Genomic DNA, 15226 nt, shown 5'->3' on the forward strand with positions numbered 1-15226 from the left:
CTTAGGCGAGAACGGAACAACGTTAGAAGTTTGCTCATCTTGTACATGATTTTATGAAAACTACATTCCAGAAACAGTTTTTCTTGTACTGGAAAGAAGAAGAAAAATTAGAAGATGAAGGAATGAAGATGCGTTATATCTATAACGACACGTCATTCGTGTACCTCTTTTAGTGTTCATTTGTCCTCATTTGCAACACTAGGATTCAATAAATACCACAAATATAAATACCGTATCAAAAGAGTAAAATACGAAAATGTTACACTTAGCTACATCAAAAAGAGAAACTTCACAACTGCTACATCTAGCTGTACTTTTATAAGGTAGGGCTAACATTATTTTTTTTAAGTTGAAAATTACGAAAACGAAAAAAGATGCATGTTGTTTGCGGTCGGCATGCTTAGCAGACTGAGATGAATTTCTTGTCCTCTTAGTAGCTTTCACATTTTTTCCAAAACGAAAATAGAATCTATTTGTTTTCATCAGAGACATCTAAGAGTTCTGGAAAAAAGACTTCACATGTTGAGGTGAAAGCTGCCGTACATTGCACTGCAAATCTAGTGTAAAAAAAACTCCGTAGCCATAGGAATTCGGAAAATTCGAGAAAGGAAAAAGCTGTGCACGAAAGGCGCACGAATACTGCTGCTGCTAGCAGTGGAATGTGCGAATTTCATCACAGATGCACCGAACAGGCGTTATGGAACAAAAAGGTATAAAAGCGCATGTGCACAGATATGTACAGCTGTAGGATAAATCGAAGTGAATTTCTGGAAACCGAAATGCTGGCGAATTTTTTAAAAAATGTAATAGAAAACAATGGAGATAAGAAGTTAAAGTAGAAGTCATTAAGAAAAACAGACGTTTATGTGTGCATTGAGGTGTTTGATGGGAATGTTAGACACTTGCCCAGAAAAAAGGTCTAAGATCAATTAAAGATTAGTGGAACGATAAGATTATTTTCATTTGATTGTTTGAAAGAGGATGTCAAAGAGATCAGAGCGAACAATCAAAATTTAAAAAATGTGAGAGCAGCTCTGTGAAAGGATCAAATTCAGACATTAGAAGGATCAAAAAGTCCTCATTTAATTAGTTCTCCTTATACCGGAAGTCGGAGTTAACCGTAGGAGCACCTTAAGCATATCATTACTCCAGTTTCTTGGCCAAATAAGAAAGTAATAGATACAGATAAATAATGTGGCCGTAACGACAACACACAAAATAATACATAAGCTTATTTCCCCTCTTATCTTATCCTTTGACGAATTCCTCTTCTGCATGGAAAGAGCTGGCACTCGATCTAAGCAGTCTGCGGCACTCAAGTATGGTCCATTTCTTAACACAAAGCAGTGTTCAGAATGCGGAAAACAACCGATGACGTCAAGAAACGTCACCGATGTGAAATAACAGGCAAAAGGATACATATAGAATCTATTTTGGGGCAGTGTAATGGTGAAGAGCACATTGGAGAGCATAAAGTGTCATGATTTTTTTGAACGAAAAAACCTGACACAAAAGTTGAAAAAGCAAGGATTTTCACATGTAGATAATCCCTTGAATTCTTTGTCTCCAGAACCACTCGTTTTCGGTCTTGGCAAGGTTAGCTTCACAGGAAGAAAGTCCTGGAAAGTAATAGCTTCTTCCTAGAAATCTCCCACAATTTGCTCACACAAAAACTACACGGACATCAACGAAAAAAGGCATAAAGGAAATGACATGAGCCGCAATGGAGCACATTCCAGTTTTCTAACAGAAATTGCTTATTTTTCCTTTAAAAATACTCATGAATCCGATAGCATAAGTGCAAAGGTTAATTTTACAAAAATGTAAATCATAATTGTTGGTTGATCTGCATGACAAAAAATGAGCAAAAGATCACTGAAAGCTCACATAACTTAGATGATCAAAATTCATATCGACCACTCTCATAAAAAACGTTTTGCGTAAACGTAAGCGAATACAGCACCGAGATTATCCAAGAGTAGTTGCAGAAATGAAATAAAATTCACCAAATTATTTGTTTCCAACTTTACTTCCTCTCGCCTCTATTCTACAACAAATCGAATAGTCACATCACATTTGGAAGAAGTAAATTTATAATTTGTGCTGTTTGCATGGTCAAAGCCGAGAGCTGCTCGATTTTTGGGACGGATGATGGCTTAAAACACACCACTGACAGCCTAGGAAAAGTTATCACCAAGGGACGATGATGGAATAAGGCGATAGAGAAATCAGAGGATTTAAGCGACATCAAATTTGGAAAAAATCCTCTAGAAAAAAGAGAACGATGCATCTCACGAAAACTGCCTTTATTGACAAACAATGATGTCAAATTATATGCAATTGGTACATTTCTGGATGAGCGAAGGATTGATCAAACTAATAGAGATGTGACTGCATTTTTGGGCTTAATACTGGCAAGTTCAAGCCCGGGATTCCATGACGTACTCAGTGGCGCTACGCCATCACAACAAGAGCGAACCCCCCGTATCGATTCCCGTGGAAAAGCCGACGAGGAGGAGGAGGAGGCAACAGAACGCCATCGCTGTCATCCCCGTCGCGCTTCGCCTCGGCTTTCGCCTCCGGCGCAGCTGCAATGGGGCCACCACTGAACACAAGTCTAGGAGTGTGAGAAATGTCGTATCGATGCGATTATAAAATGGAACTATTGGTGTCATTAAAATTTTCTCTTGGGACGTTCATTTGAATAGTCGTAAATTAGATGATTATTTACAACGAGTTTCGCTGTTAAGGAGTACCTTAAATAAGTCATAGTAGGATGACGGGAAAGAGCAGATTTTAGAACCGAAAGAGACTGGTGCTTCAAATGTTCTCAACTGAAATAACGAGAAGAACAAGGGCACATGGTTTCCGCCGTAGTAAAGTCGTTGCACATACCATTCTAATTCACTCGATGACCTGCTAGCCCTCTAGCAGAACGATCAGTTGAAAGTTCCCGGCTTCAAAGTATAGTGCACAAAAAGTAGCTGGAAATCCTGCGACATCGGTTGATCAATTTTTCTTGAAGGAAGTGTTGCCATTAATTTCCAAACTATCAATAGCTGCTGCACACAGAGGGGTTGGTAGCCTTGGTTCCGCATTTGCTTAGAACAGCTGGGCAGCAGCAAAATTAAGAAAGTATCCTGCCTACTGGAGGCTGATCTCCAATGTTTTTACGACGACTAGCGCGACCACCGTGGACGGAAATTACATTGCGATGTCGTGAAAAATGCTCGGCTAGACTCACGAAAGGTTTTGAGAAGGGGCGCGGCTCGTGCATCTGCTGAAGAGTCGCTCACGTCTTTTTGGAACTGCTTATCTTTACTATTTTACGGGAAAAATAAGGTTAAAAGTAAAACCAAATTTACAGTATGAAAAAAATTAGAAGAAACTGTTACAGAGCATCTCACAACAATTCCTGTTCCGTTTTCTCACAAGCTCTGCTTTTCGTTTGGCCAAGGAGGCATAACTCCTTTTAGTGCGAATATTTTTGAACCGAGGTTGTAAAGAGTGGCAGGCGACGCTGACCTTCTCTTTCACCAACCCCTTCACCAGTCGGAAATATAAATAGAAACGCCTTTGCAAAACCATTCTGTTAATTTATGATTTTCATTTATATCTAATAAAAACCTTTTGTGTGGACACTTTCACAAGGTAAATGGACTATAGCCGGCGATCGTGGACGGTTCTGAAATAATATGAGGCCAGCATAGCAACCACTCTATTTTTTGTTTGTATGATTACAATAACCTTTCAGATTTAGAGAAGCAATTAAAACGGAATGATCCCGCAAATGCGTTGTGGATACAAACCAGTTCTAGGTTGAACCAGCCATTTTTCCTCACGACTATGCGACTTTCTTTTAATGAAAGCATAAAAATTTCAAAGTAGGAGATGAACTTGCATTGATTGCAAGGGAATAATGAATCTACGGTAAATTCCACTCTAGCTCCGGTCGATGGCAATTACTACACACTGCCTCGGATGTTCCTTTGATTTGAATGAGATATCCGAAACAATCGTCCTCGCGGTCGAGCAGTCACCGGTTGCTAGACTTCTCCAATCCGAAGAAAAACCTTTGGGGTAGTCGCTGCGTCAGCGTTCAAAAAGTAGCTTTAGAGTTTTGCAATTTCAGTTATGGAGATATCGCTTCGAATCTGAAGGAGTCGCCATTTGCCCGGTCGGAAGAAAGCGATTTGCCGGAATGTCACCCAGTAAGAGCGCCTAACAACCTCGCATAAAGCTCATCAAAAAATCAACTAGATTGTCATACAGTAATTATGTAGAAGCGACAGTGCGTACGTGCGAATGCGACGTCAATTTACATAATCATCTAGTGCAGACGGAAAAACGGACAGACAGACAAAGGAAATCAGATTAAAAGAGTTGCAGTAAGCCCGTTGCGATCACGTAATACAACATCGGCATGTAAGCCTGGCTGCTTGATATCTTCCTGGTGAGAAATCATGATTTTTCCTGAAAATAAGCCTCAAGATCCAACTATCAGTACCAATGAAATTATTATTATTATTATTAGAATGAAAAATGAGATTACAAAAGAAACAACGTGGGTAATGGACTCCTTTGGTTTACGGATTTTTTCAGGAAGACAAAAGTTTCCATCCACTTCTCATCTGCGCGAATAGTTCCTCAGCATCGACAACTGGGTCATCACCAAAATCAGAGAAAACCAAAAAGGTAACGTGGCAGAAAAGAAGGCAGGCGAAAAAAGAAAAACGTAGCAAAAGTGTCTCAGAATAACGTAATTTTTTGAGGAGGAATTTTAAGTATCGTTTTGATAAGACACGTCTCACATTCAAAAACACTCCTGCTCAAAATGAGATAACTAACAGATGCGCTGGACTCCTCTGATTCTAATCTTATCTGGAAGAATTGGAAGCTGAAGATTCTTTTCTGTCTCGATCAACCACAAAAAAAAAACTTGACGATAACAAAGATATAGAAATTTTCCCGTTGAATGTCTTTAGTTCGAAGAACAGGTACTATCGGATGACGTGAAAAGATCCAGAAACCGGATAGCACCGCCTATTTAATGTGTTGTTTTCCCTCTAATGTCTACACAGTCTTAGTAGCTGATTAGAGACAGACTAATCTCTTTTCTAGAAGACACTTTGGCAGAAATTCCACAATGCTCTTAACTAGGAACTTTCACATGTGATAACTTAAATATTACGCTACCCACAGAATTTTTAAGAAAATGGCATGAAACAAGCATAAAAGCGAAACCCACCATTCTTTCAAGAAATAGTGCAGAGAAAAATGAATAATAAAAGGAAAATGAGTGTAGGATAGTAGTGGAAAAGTAAAATCGCAAATGGCCAGAATTTCGCGAAATAATCTATAAAAGACAGAGGAGAAAAACCTGAAAGCTAAGGGATGATAGACCATCACTCATCGCAAATGACTATTTCGGCCAACCTGTATACAACTAAGCGCAGCGTAAAATCACGCGAGATGACAACAACCGATAAGAATGGTCGAAGCGGAGGGAACCGAAGGCCATACGGCTGCGACGATCACCACCAGTAACGCATTGTTAGGTGCGCTCACCTTCCGACCGACCAACGACTGACTGACCTTCGCCGGTTCGCAGCGATGAGGGGAGCAGCTAAGCGGTACCGATCAGCAGCGAATTCCACGGCTATACGTACGTCTACGAAGGGAGGTGGCCGAAGAACTTGGTGAAGTAATCCTCGTATGAAGTCCAAATGGAAGATGGTAATCGCTGTGATTGAACCACTGCGATAGCATTGAAAACAGGGCGATAAAAGTTTGATTGATGATGTGAAGAGAAAAGCGCAGACAAGACGCTCGCTTAAAATAATCTTTTTCCGAATAATGACAAAAGAGTGCATCTAGAAGATTTTACACTACAGAAACAATAAAAACAATATAATTATCCGAAATAAAAGCAAAGAACTTCTGAAACTTTAGGAGTTTCTTAAAATAACCCACTATGGCCGACTAAAATGGGCAATAAAAGTGACATTAAATTAGAAATTTCAAGTAGAGCGCAAAAAAGGACTACGTGGTCTTCGCTCTTGCCAACAACCATCTACCATTCAGAGCGCTTGGCGTATTTACGGCGCCAATGCTTGCAAGAAATCCATGGCAACCTTCCCGTCATGACCATTGTCTCGTTACATTTATGGATTTCGCAGATTTTTCCTTGGCTAAGCGAATGCATGCAAAATTCCCCAGTATTTTTAGTGTTGATGTCATGCTATGACATCTGGCGAGGTACCAGGGTAAATATAGGTGTCCAGCAATCGATTCCCACCTAGTAGTTGGTCATGAGTCAGAATAATGATAACATGTCACTCGCAATAAACTCCGGTTGGCCGAGACCGCACTTGTGATTTTCAACATCTTTTTTGAGGAGGGATGATGTCTGAAATTAAATTTCCTGTGCGCTAAGCTTTGAAAAAGCAGATAACGTCGTATGCAAAGGATACAGATTTAATGACTGCCATCCCAGATGACATTAGTTCTCAGATACTACAAACAATATTCTTTTAGCAATGAGACAGTTAGTTTCGCAAACATGACGTTTTTAAAGTACACTTAGATTTGTTGAGGATAAGGAACAAAGGATTTAAATTCTTCTTCAGCCATCACAAATACAAACCAACGGCGCACAGATATCCATACTTCTTCGAATGCCTGCGAAATGACTGCTTCGAACGCTCATCGGCAAATCATACGGAGATTTCTAGCAAATTCCAGCGAAAACGGGAGAAGAAGAACGTGCATGCGTAAATGGGACGGTCATCATCTTTACACGGAGGAGGAGGCTGGCGACTGACGAAAACGAGATGGACGCGATAGAAGAGGAATCGCGTACGAGTGATGAATGTGTGATAGAAGAGGAGTGTCTGTGACTAGATGACCAGACGAGAGCAGCTCACTCGACGCGAAACAGAGCCGATTGAGAAACGAGATAAGTTCGAGATATAAATATCCAAAATCTCGACAATTACTGATATTATTCAACTGTAAAGTTCGCTTTCATAAGGAGAATATAAAAGAGATTTTCTCTCAGACAACGAATTTCTCTAGAAAATTAGTGAAAACAGTAGTCAAAGATTCTGAAACTTCTTCGTATTATTTATCGTATTATTTACTGTCACTTCCAATTTGTTCAAGAAATTCACGTCTGATGCTGCACTTAGCATGTGCTAATAGTTGCCTTTTGCTTTTTTGACTCTTCCACAAGAAGATGAGTAAACTTCCGAAATAAACCTATCGCTTTCTTTGAAATTGAAGCTTGAATTTCTTTTTTGAAATACGTATCAGAATTTACTGCGAAAGGAGTGAATTTGTCCAGAATAAGCGGCACATAGCGAGCACATGTTGACAGCATCAGTTCACGATGTTAAAACACCTTAGTTTCGAGGATTATCTCACTGGATTAAAAGAGGAGCACGGCTCGAAATTTCAAACTAGAACTTGCGAGTATCTTGTGCGATCAGGAGGAGATTATGTATAAAATTGAGGATAATGAAAACTGAAAGAGGAGATGAGAAAGAAAGAAAGAAAAAGAAAAATGGGGAGGGCACTGAGCGAGAGGAAAGGCAACACTTCTCTTCATCAAAAATAGAAGTCTTCTTAGCGTTCCCGTCATCCAAGAATGACGATCCTTGGATGACGCGACGAGAAATCAGTAGATTAAAAAGGTCAAGTTGTTTCCTTATGGCCAGCTACAGCTCAAAGCAGATTAGTGAAGAGCACCTTATGTGGACGAGATGCGCATCCATAGTTCTTTCGAAAAATCAATAAGAAAATCGGACGAGTTTTTTTTACTTCTCTTTTTGAATTTTTAATTAAGCTCTCGTTTGAACTGTAATCATAAAGGAAATGCTTGAAAATACAAGGTTAAAGCACCTAAACAAGTTTTTTTTACAACGTTTGTCAGATATTCGAAAAGTGCGCTGCGATATCTGAAACAGTACATATACGAGTCATAATGGAGAAAGCTCCAAGAAAAAGGTTTTTTGAAGAAGGAAAATTAGTGAAGCAGAATCGTAAACTTTCTCATAAACAAGTTTTTTGTGAGATAGAAAATCTCCATCTTAAATAGCACTATACACAATAAACATAGAGTGGGAAGAGTTCCCTTTCACTTCTATGTCTTCTTTGGGGACATTTTAGGAAATATTACTCGTATTGTTGGTATGACAACAAAAATGAGAGATTTTGAGGGAAGCTAGCTAATTCGGAGAGGTCTCTCCGTCATGATATATTTCAAGCATGACCACGATAGTTAATTTTTCGAAAAATTCTTTCCGGGATTTGAAGATGTTAAAAATTGATACTACATACATAATGAGCTGCATTCGACCAAAAAGTAGCAGATCGTCAGAAATTCTTCGAGATACCCATATTCCAAGATAAAGCATGTAGAGAACTGAAGAAATTCCAAAAGAGGGAGAAGGCAAAAGATTAGAACATTCAGAGAAAAGGAAAAAGTGAAAAGGCAGTACGGGAATCTCGGGAATGAGCAGGTTTGAGATCGTAAACCAAAATAGCTGCGTTCCTCGAGCATGTGGTGCTTAGAACCATTTCAGATGCGTTTATCACTGTCACCCATGAAGTGAAGTTTTCAGTGTAAACAGAACTGATGTGAACCACACCAAGAGATTATGCAATGCACTGTGGTGACGAGTAATACAGGAATCAGCAAAAAAGGGATTTTTTCACAGAGATTTGAGTATCAGAACGAAACCAGAGCCGTGCCGAATAAACGGAAGGGAGGTGTGCTGGTAGATAGTTTAGCGAAATCGGCGAAAGTAAACGGCTTAGAAGGAAGAGAGTGCGCAAAACTAATCCGAACGGCTGACATCTTTAACGGTGCCTGCAACTACCGCGAGGAAGAACTGTAAGGTCGATAAGCAAGCAGGTCTGTCTTTAGCGACGGGTAACCCAACCAGAAGTGCAATGTGCATGTTGGCACATCGCCAGCGAGGCCCCGGCGGCCGAGGGAAATCAATGTGCGGCTGGGGCAGCGCCCGCATACGGATATGAGCTCGGCACTGAGCGCGGGAGGAAACACCGTGAGAGAGTGAGAGAGGCGAACAACGGACCCGTAGGGACAGACTGATAGACCAAATCTATCAAAAAGCAAACAGAAAACGAGCACAGCCAAACATGCAACACAAGAGTGAACGAGACACACACACGAATAAATTGCACTCAGTAACCTGAGACCATCTACGGTTGCGATGGTGGGTACGCGAGGTGAGGGCCGGAGACGAGCGGAACACCAACCGTTACGATAAGCGACCAATTTTTGAAAAAGGGGGTAAACTCAGAATCGTTGAATACTCCGGAAACCGGTCTTTCTGCAGCAGAGCGACTAGTTGCTGAAAAACTGTGGTTCCAAAAACATCAGTTAGCGTAGCCTACTCACAAATAGACCTTAGCGTGCTCATGGACATAAACATGGATTTTTGATCTACTCGCCTGCGTGGCAATTTCGTCGAACACAGGCGTCTAGGTGGTAAGTAGCGATCTGTACCGACACTACAAATGATGGTGGCAAGTAGAGAAGACCTTCATTATGTCTACCTTTGGTGCTCGAGCCAAAATTTTTCTTGGCCATTTTGAAAAATGCCTAGGTATTGGAGTTTTGTCGAATTCTAATTACTGCGTGTTCATAACTGTGATCTATAGAGTTGTTTCCACGTTTTTAGTTTCATGGATTGTATTTTTTTCATCATTTTATTTCATCATTTGTATTTTTCGGAAATACTGCCCTTATTTTGTACTGCTTCGTGTGAGGAGGATTTCTGCTAACGTCGCTGATAGCTGGTTACGGTCGGCGCCGAAGATGTGCACCCGAACGAATGCGGCGCATCTGCCACTATTCACACTCTTTTTCCGCCTGACGTGTCCTTCCTCTGACTTGCTTCACGCGAAGTCGCACCGCGTATATCCACATGCTGTGCGGCGCTTTTCGGTATCTTTGCTCGTGAAAGACCTCAAATAGAATATATAATAATAGAATATAGTATCTTACGAAGAAAGAAGAAAACAAACAAAGAACACGTGTTCGTACGCACCTGTTATTTGTATCAGCACACTACCATCGTGACATGTTACGAAAAAGTACTATTGAACAACATGCGTTGTCATTCTCAGGTGTTGAAAAAAAACATTGTTCATAACATGGATATCAACCTCTAAAAACAAATAAACCAAATGTAGGTAAAAACAAACATTCTACTCATTAAATCCCAAGGAATGGGCCGACGACGCAGATTGCTGATTGAATTCGGGGTTTTGGGGGAATTTACTTTGTTATATGTTTCCACAGTAGTAAAAAAAATCAGGATATGGTTTGCAAGTACCGCTGCAACAACGGAAAATATCTTCCGCAGACCAACAAAGACGGCTCAGGAGCAGCAAACTGACCAGCCGAGCAGACAAGGGGATCCCTTTACACTCACAGGAATGACGAAAAGAATGTGTGTAAAGTGGACTTCATCACAGGTGCAGTCGTGAAGAGTCGTAGCCCAACCGACTGCTTCCAGCACTGGTCTACTTTAAGCAACCTTCATTTCATCACACGAACGGGCAAAAAGATTCTGCCGTTGAGTGGACTGATCATTTCGATGCCCTTATAGACAAGATCTCTTGATTTGTAGACTTGTTTGTTTGACGTTTTCTCCGCAATATCGGCAAGTTACATCGGATTCATTTCCCAAACCCTATTTGTACTGGAGAGGATCTAAGCAGCGAAAGTCCCCTTGCACGGTGACATCATTAAATTATTGGCTTCAAATACAAAATGATAAAGGTAAAAAAGCAAAAAGTAAAACAAGGCAAGGAGCAGGAACATGGGTGCGGACATCATTCTCCAAAGTTACTCATCCTAGCCATTCCACGATCTCACTAACTCGGACTCATCTTCATTGATGCCAGTCCTAATACCGTTTCCAATCTTTTCCTTCGGTCATAATTCAAGGAATCCAAAGTTGACTCGTAACCAAGTTCACCCGTGTTGCGAAAACACCAGTCCATCTCGTTGATCTCCCTCGAAAGCGCTCTGTATCGTAAAGAACGAAGGAGGTGCAACAGCGTGCAGAGTGACGTGCAGGATTAGGTGAAAAAGCCATTTTCTATGCATATTCAAGCGAATGCTAAGCCTTACTTTCAAGATTGTGCTGCAAAGAATCATAGAGGATATTTTGGGACGTGATGTTTTTGAAAGAGCAGACATATGGAAGTGTCCGACATAAGGAAAATGCCATGACGTTTGTTGAATCTCAGATCGGAAATGAAGGAATGTCATGCAGCGCTGACAGAAATCACGTGAATTACTTCATCATAACGACCATGAGCATCGTATGGTTAGAATTTCTGAAGACTTTTGAAGTGAGGACTTTACGGATCACAGACTCGTGAATGAACAATGAGAGCTGCTTTTCAGCAACGATATTATTTAAGAAAATGCCTTCGATTTCTCTTCCACTGTTTTCGACGTATGAGAAGAAAACAGTTACTTTGCTATGTGAATAAATATTGGAAAAGCTACATCTTCTTACCAGCGGGAATCAAAGGGAAATTTCAAGTATATTTCACTACTACATAAATACCTCTTAAAAAAGAATGAAATTTTTCACTCCCAATTCAAAGCGTTCTATTGCGACTGTCGGAAAAACTTTGCGGATGTAATGTGGAAAGAGCTGGTGGTCTGCCCCAATGTTTTCATTCTAGACCAAGAAATCCGGCCTCCACAGCATGCGATTTCCGCTATCTTTCCATTTCTCATGGATACCAAATGTCCTGCTATATTATTCACTTGACAACTTCCAAGACAGGTGCTTTTTTAGTCCTTTGACTCTTCCCATTTTAGAATTTTCTTCTGCAAGTGGTTGCTTTAGGTAAAGGCAAGGTCAAGGGGTGAAGGGACACGACCCTCTCGAATACGACCCCTCCCCTTTTCTTCTTCTTCTTCTTCTCCTTCACCCTCCAACGATCCTGCGCCAGGCAATTCAATATGTTGGGAATTTCACACGTATTGAAAAAAGAAAATCGAAAATTAGCCGAGGAACAAATAGCAAATGAGGAAATTGGTAGCTGACAGAAGTGAAGGACACCAAGTAGTAGAAGAAGAAAACTTGGTGAAATGTTTCTGAAATATTTGTATTGAAATATTTTCATTTTTATTCTATTCTATCTTTGTTCTAAAATCTATGAAATATCTTTATATACTGATTAAAGTACAGAATACGACAAAAAAAAGAGGAGGGTCAGATGCATAGGCCGAATTACAGCAGAACGTCTAAAAAAACGAAAAAATCAACATTTTGTTCCTACAATATGATAATGGGAGCACGCAAGTTCGCTGCTTTTTACTTCCTCCTAGTCTCGACCTTTTCTGGATTTGTCTTTACCTAGATTTTGAGAGAACCGGACGGTCCGGAAAGGAGAAATTTTCCACAGAAGGGTTTCTTTAGTACCTCTATCCGAATGTATGGGTATTTTTTTTGAAACGTCGTCCCATTTCTCTGGAATGAGAAAACTTATCAAAATCTCGATTTTTGTTTTGGGCGCGTGTGTGATCTCGAATCGAATGTTCTCGAAAATTGAATAACTCGGAATAGCTTAGAGAAGAGAAGAATGTGAGAAGCATAACACGTAGTATGTCGTAGTCGGCGATTTTCTCTATCGGATGCTGCATCACTCGGTTTTTTTCCAAATTTTTGATGGGACAAAGATGGAAAAACTGCCCTTTTTCCCATCTTTGTCTCACCAAGATTTCAAAAAGACGAGGACTTATGAAAAACAGCGATATGACTGTTTCTGAGGACAAATTCTTAAAGGATAAAGTGTGTGACGTTAACCAGTCCGCTTGAGATGCGCCACCACGTTCACTTCAATTCAGAGTCGTTTGAGGTTTACGAACGTGTAATTGGACTATATAATGACTTGAGGGGGCTAGCCGATGTGTCAAGTCAATGCTTTTATCCTCCCAGACAAGTCTGGTACCAATTTATCGACCCTGGAGGGATGAAAGGCTTGGTGAGCACCAGGACGGATTCGAACCTCCGATCGATCGTTCACGGAGAGGAGTCCCTAACCGTTACACTACACTCCAACCACACCTGAAGTCGAACTCCTAGGGATCATCCCCAAATGGGGTGATCAGTCCCGTTCAATCTATGTTCTATACACCCTATTGGAAAAGTGGCTCCACTTCCGAATTTTTCTTCTGCTGTGCAATTACGTAAGGGGATCGTGTTTGAAGCCTCGCCTGCCTCAATCGCACTGCGGAGCTTAGCCGTCGCGCAATTTCAAGCGCAGGCGTCCACGGTAGGGCCCGCGATTGCGACAGAGGTGAGGGATCACTAGCTTAACTCAGACTGCTGAGATAAGTGAAGCTAGCGAGGGCCCAGCTCGATCGCAACCGTTAGCTCCATCGTGTCGCTTCGAGCGCAGACGCTTACGCAGCCGCACCATGCTTCACTTCGTTTTGGCGCCACCATAGCACGCCATCCACTGGATTATGACGCCCCAACAGAGCGGCTCCTCCCAAAATGAGAGGTGAACACGCACTGAACGTTACCAAAAACACGTTTCCTTGGACCGGCAGTGGTTTCTCCTGCAGTCGGTGGGAAGTTTTCCTGCTTATGTTGCTATGAAAAGTCATGTGCAAATGACGAAAAAGGGTGCATACACAGGAGTATCAATGTTGCTCTTTCGGTTCAAGTGTTCCGTGCAGGAGAACTAGTCGGCAGATGTCAGCAGATAAGTGGCTGTTGGGAAGATTTTTGTTGATGACACTGACATGACATTTGGACTGCAAAAAGTTATGACACCTTGTTGATCCTAACTTAAGTCACCGATAACAATCGAATGTATACTGGTTCACATCTTTTACTGTTGTTGCACAATGTGCACTGCTGTTTCTAAGTCGAAGTCAGGATCTGAAATGATCGAGGTTAAGGCGGGGATTTGCAGAATTCCGACGTTTGACTCAATATCTAGTAAAGGCAGCATACCACGAATCTGGGGTACTACGGATTTCAGATGGAGTATCCGTAACGGGGTCGTAGATTATGGAGACCAAGGCAGTTCCGCTCATCTCTCCCTGAATCACTCCAAGCAGCCGGCCCATGAATGCTGTTTTGTACGATGCCTTCTACCACCGTCTCCGTAATCTACGACCCCGTATACGGATATTCCACCTGAAATCCGTACCATCTCAGATTCGTGGTATGCTGCCTTTAAGCTGCCGATTTCATTTACGAAGATATGAAATCAGCTTGTGTTCATAACCGGTATATCGTTAAAATAAGTTGATATTTTATGGTTTTTTAAAGAGGTTAACTGTATATGGATTTAGATAAGTGTTTCACGGATACTGAAGAGAAGACCTAAATTTTACCTGCTACAATTATCTTCTGCTCAAAGCTGTGGTCATTGTTATAAATTTTGCTCCAGTGAGTGCTCCACTAAGACCATGCAATGCAGTCCGCTAGCGCTTGGGACGCTACCGTATCGATGAGGTCGGCGTGTGTGGGAGTCAATTTATCTTGTCAGTACTACAACAGCATATCTCAGATTTCCTTTTTTTTTGCAGAACGTTTTTGTTTTTGAAGGTGATAAGACGACTGAATGTGGACAGGCGGGGCAGGTAGACGTTGTTGCCGACGCAGACAGACGAAGTCCATCGACCGCTGTGACGATACTGTTATAGCTCAATCGAAAACCCATTCGGAGGAATCGCAGACAGAGGCGGGGCGCAGTGGCTGTGCATTGCAACAGAAGCCGTCGTAAGAAACAGCGTTTCGGTGTTCCGTTTACACTGATACAAGGAGAGATGAACGTAATCACCCTCTTCCCCACAACATGCGGCCCTGCATAGGCACTTCCCGCTTGGAATCCGTACCAACCCAGATTCGTGGGGTGATGCCTTTAAGGTATTGTTGTATAAAACTTGTGCGTCCGTGTTTTCTCAAGTAGAAGGGCAGAATTTGGGTGTACGCCACGATTTTGTTCCTTTAACATTGCATTTTCATAACATTCATTTTCATATCTTCTTAGGCCTTCACTTTAGCATTGCCAGAGCATTTTAATCTAGATCTTTCATTCAATTCCTCACATATTTTCTTTTAGAGATATCTTCGATGTTGCTCTCTATAGTATCTTGGATGTTTTCGCAATAATTCTTCCAGCATGATATCCTGATGCTTTATAATGG

General features: G+C 41.3%; 1 protein-coding gene across 1 annotated transcript; it reads left to right on the plus strand.

Moving 5' to 3' along the window:
* Window positions 1-3955: 3955 nt before the first annotated feature.
* RB195_014591 (uncharacterized protein) lies at window positions 3956-4238 on the plus strand (the record flags this gene model as incomplete). Its single annotated transcript, XM_064204929.1, has 2 exons — window positions 3956-4080; window positions 4133-4238. 2 exons carry the CDS (start codon window positions 3956-3958, stop codon window positions 4236-4238), a joined length of 231 nt encoding a protein of 76 aa, XP_064060810.1.
* Window positions 4239-15226: the final 10988 nt, after the last annotated feature.

Source organism: Necator americanus, chromosome V (genome assembly GCF_031761385.1).
Source record: "Necator americanus strain Aroian chromosome V, whole genome shotgun sequence".
Classification (NCBI taxonomy): Eukaryota; Metazoa; Nematoda; class Chromadorea; order Rhabditida; family Ancylostomatidae; genus Necator; species Necator americanus.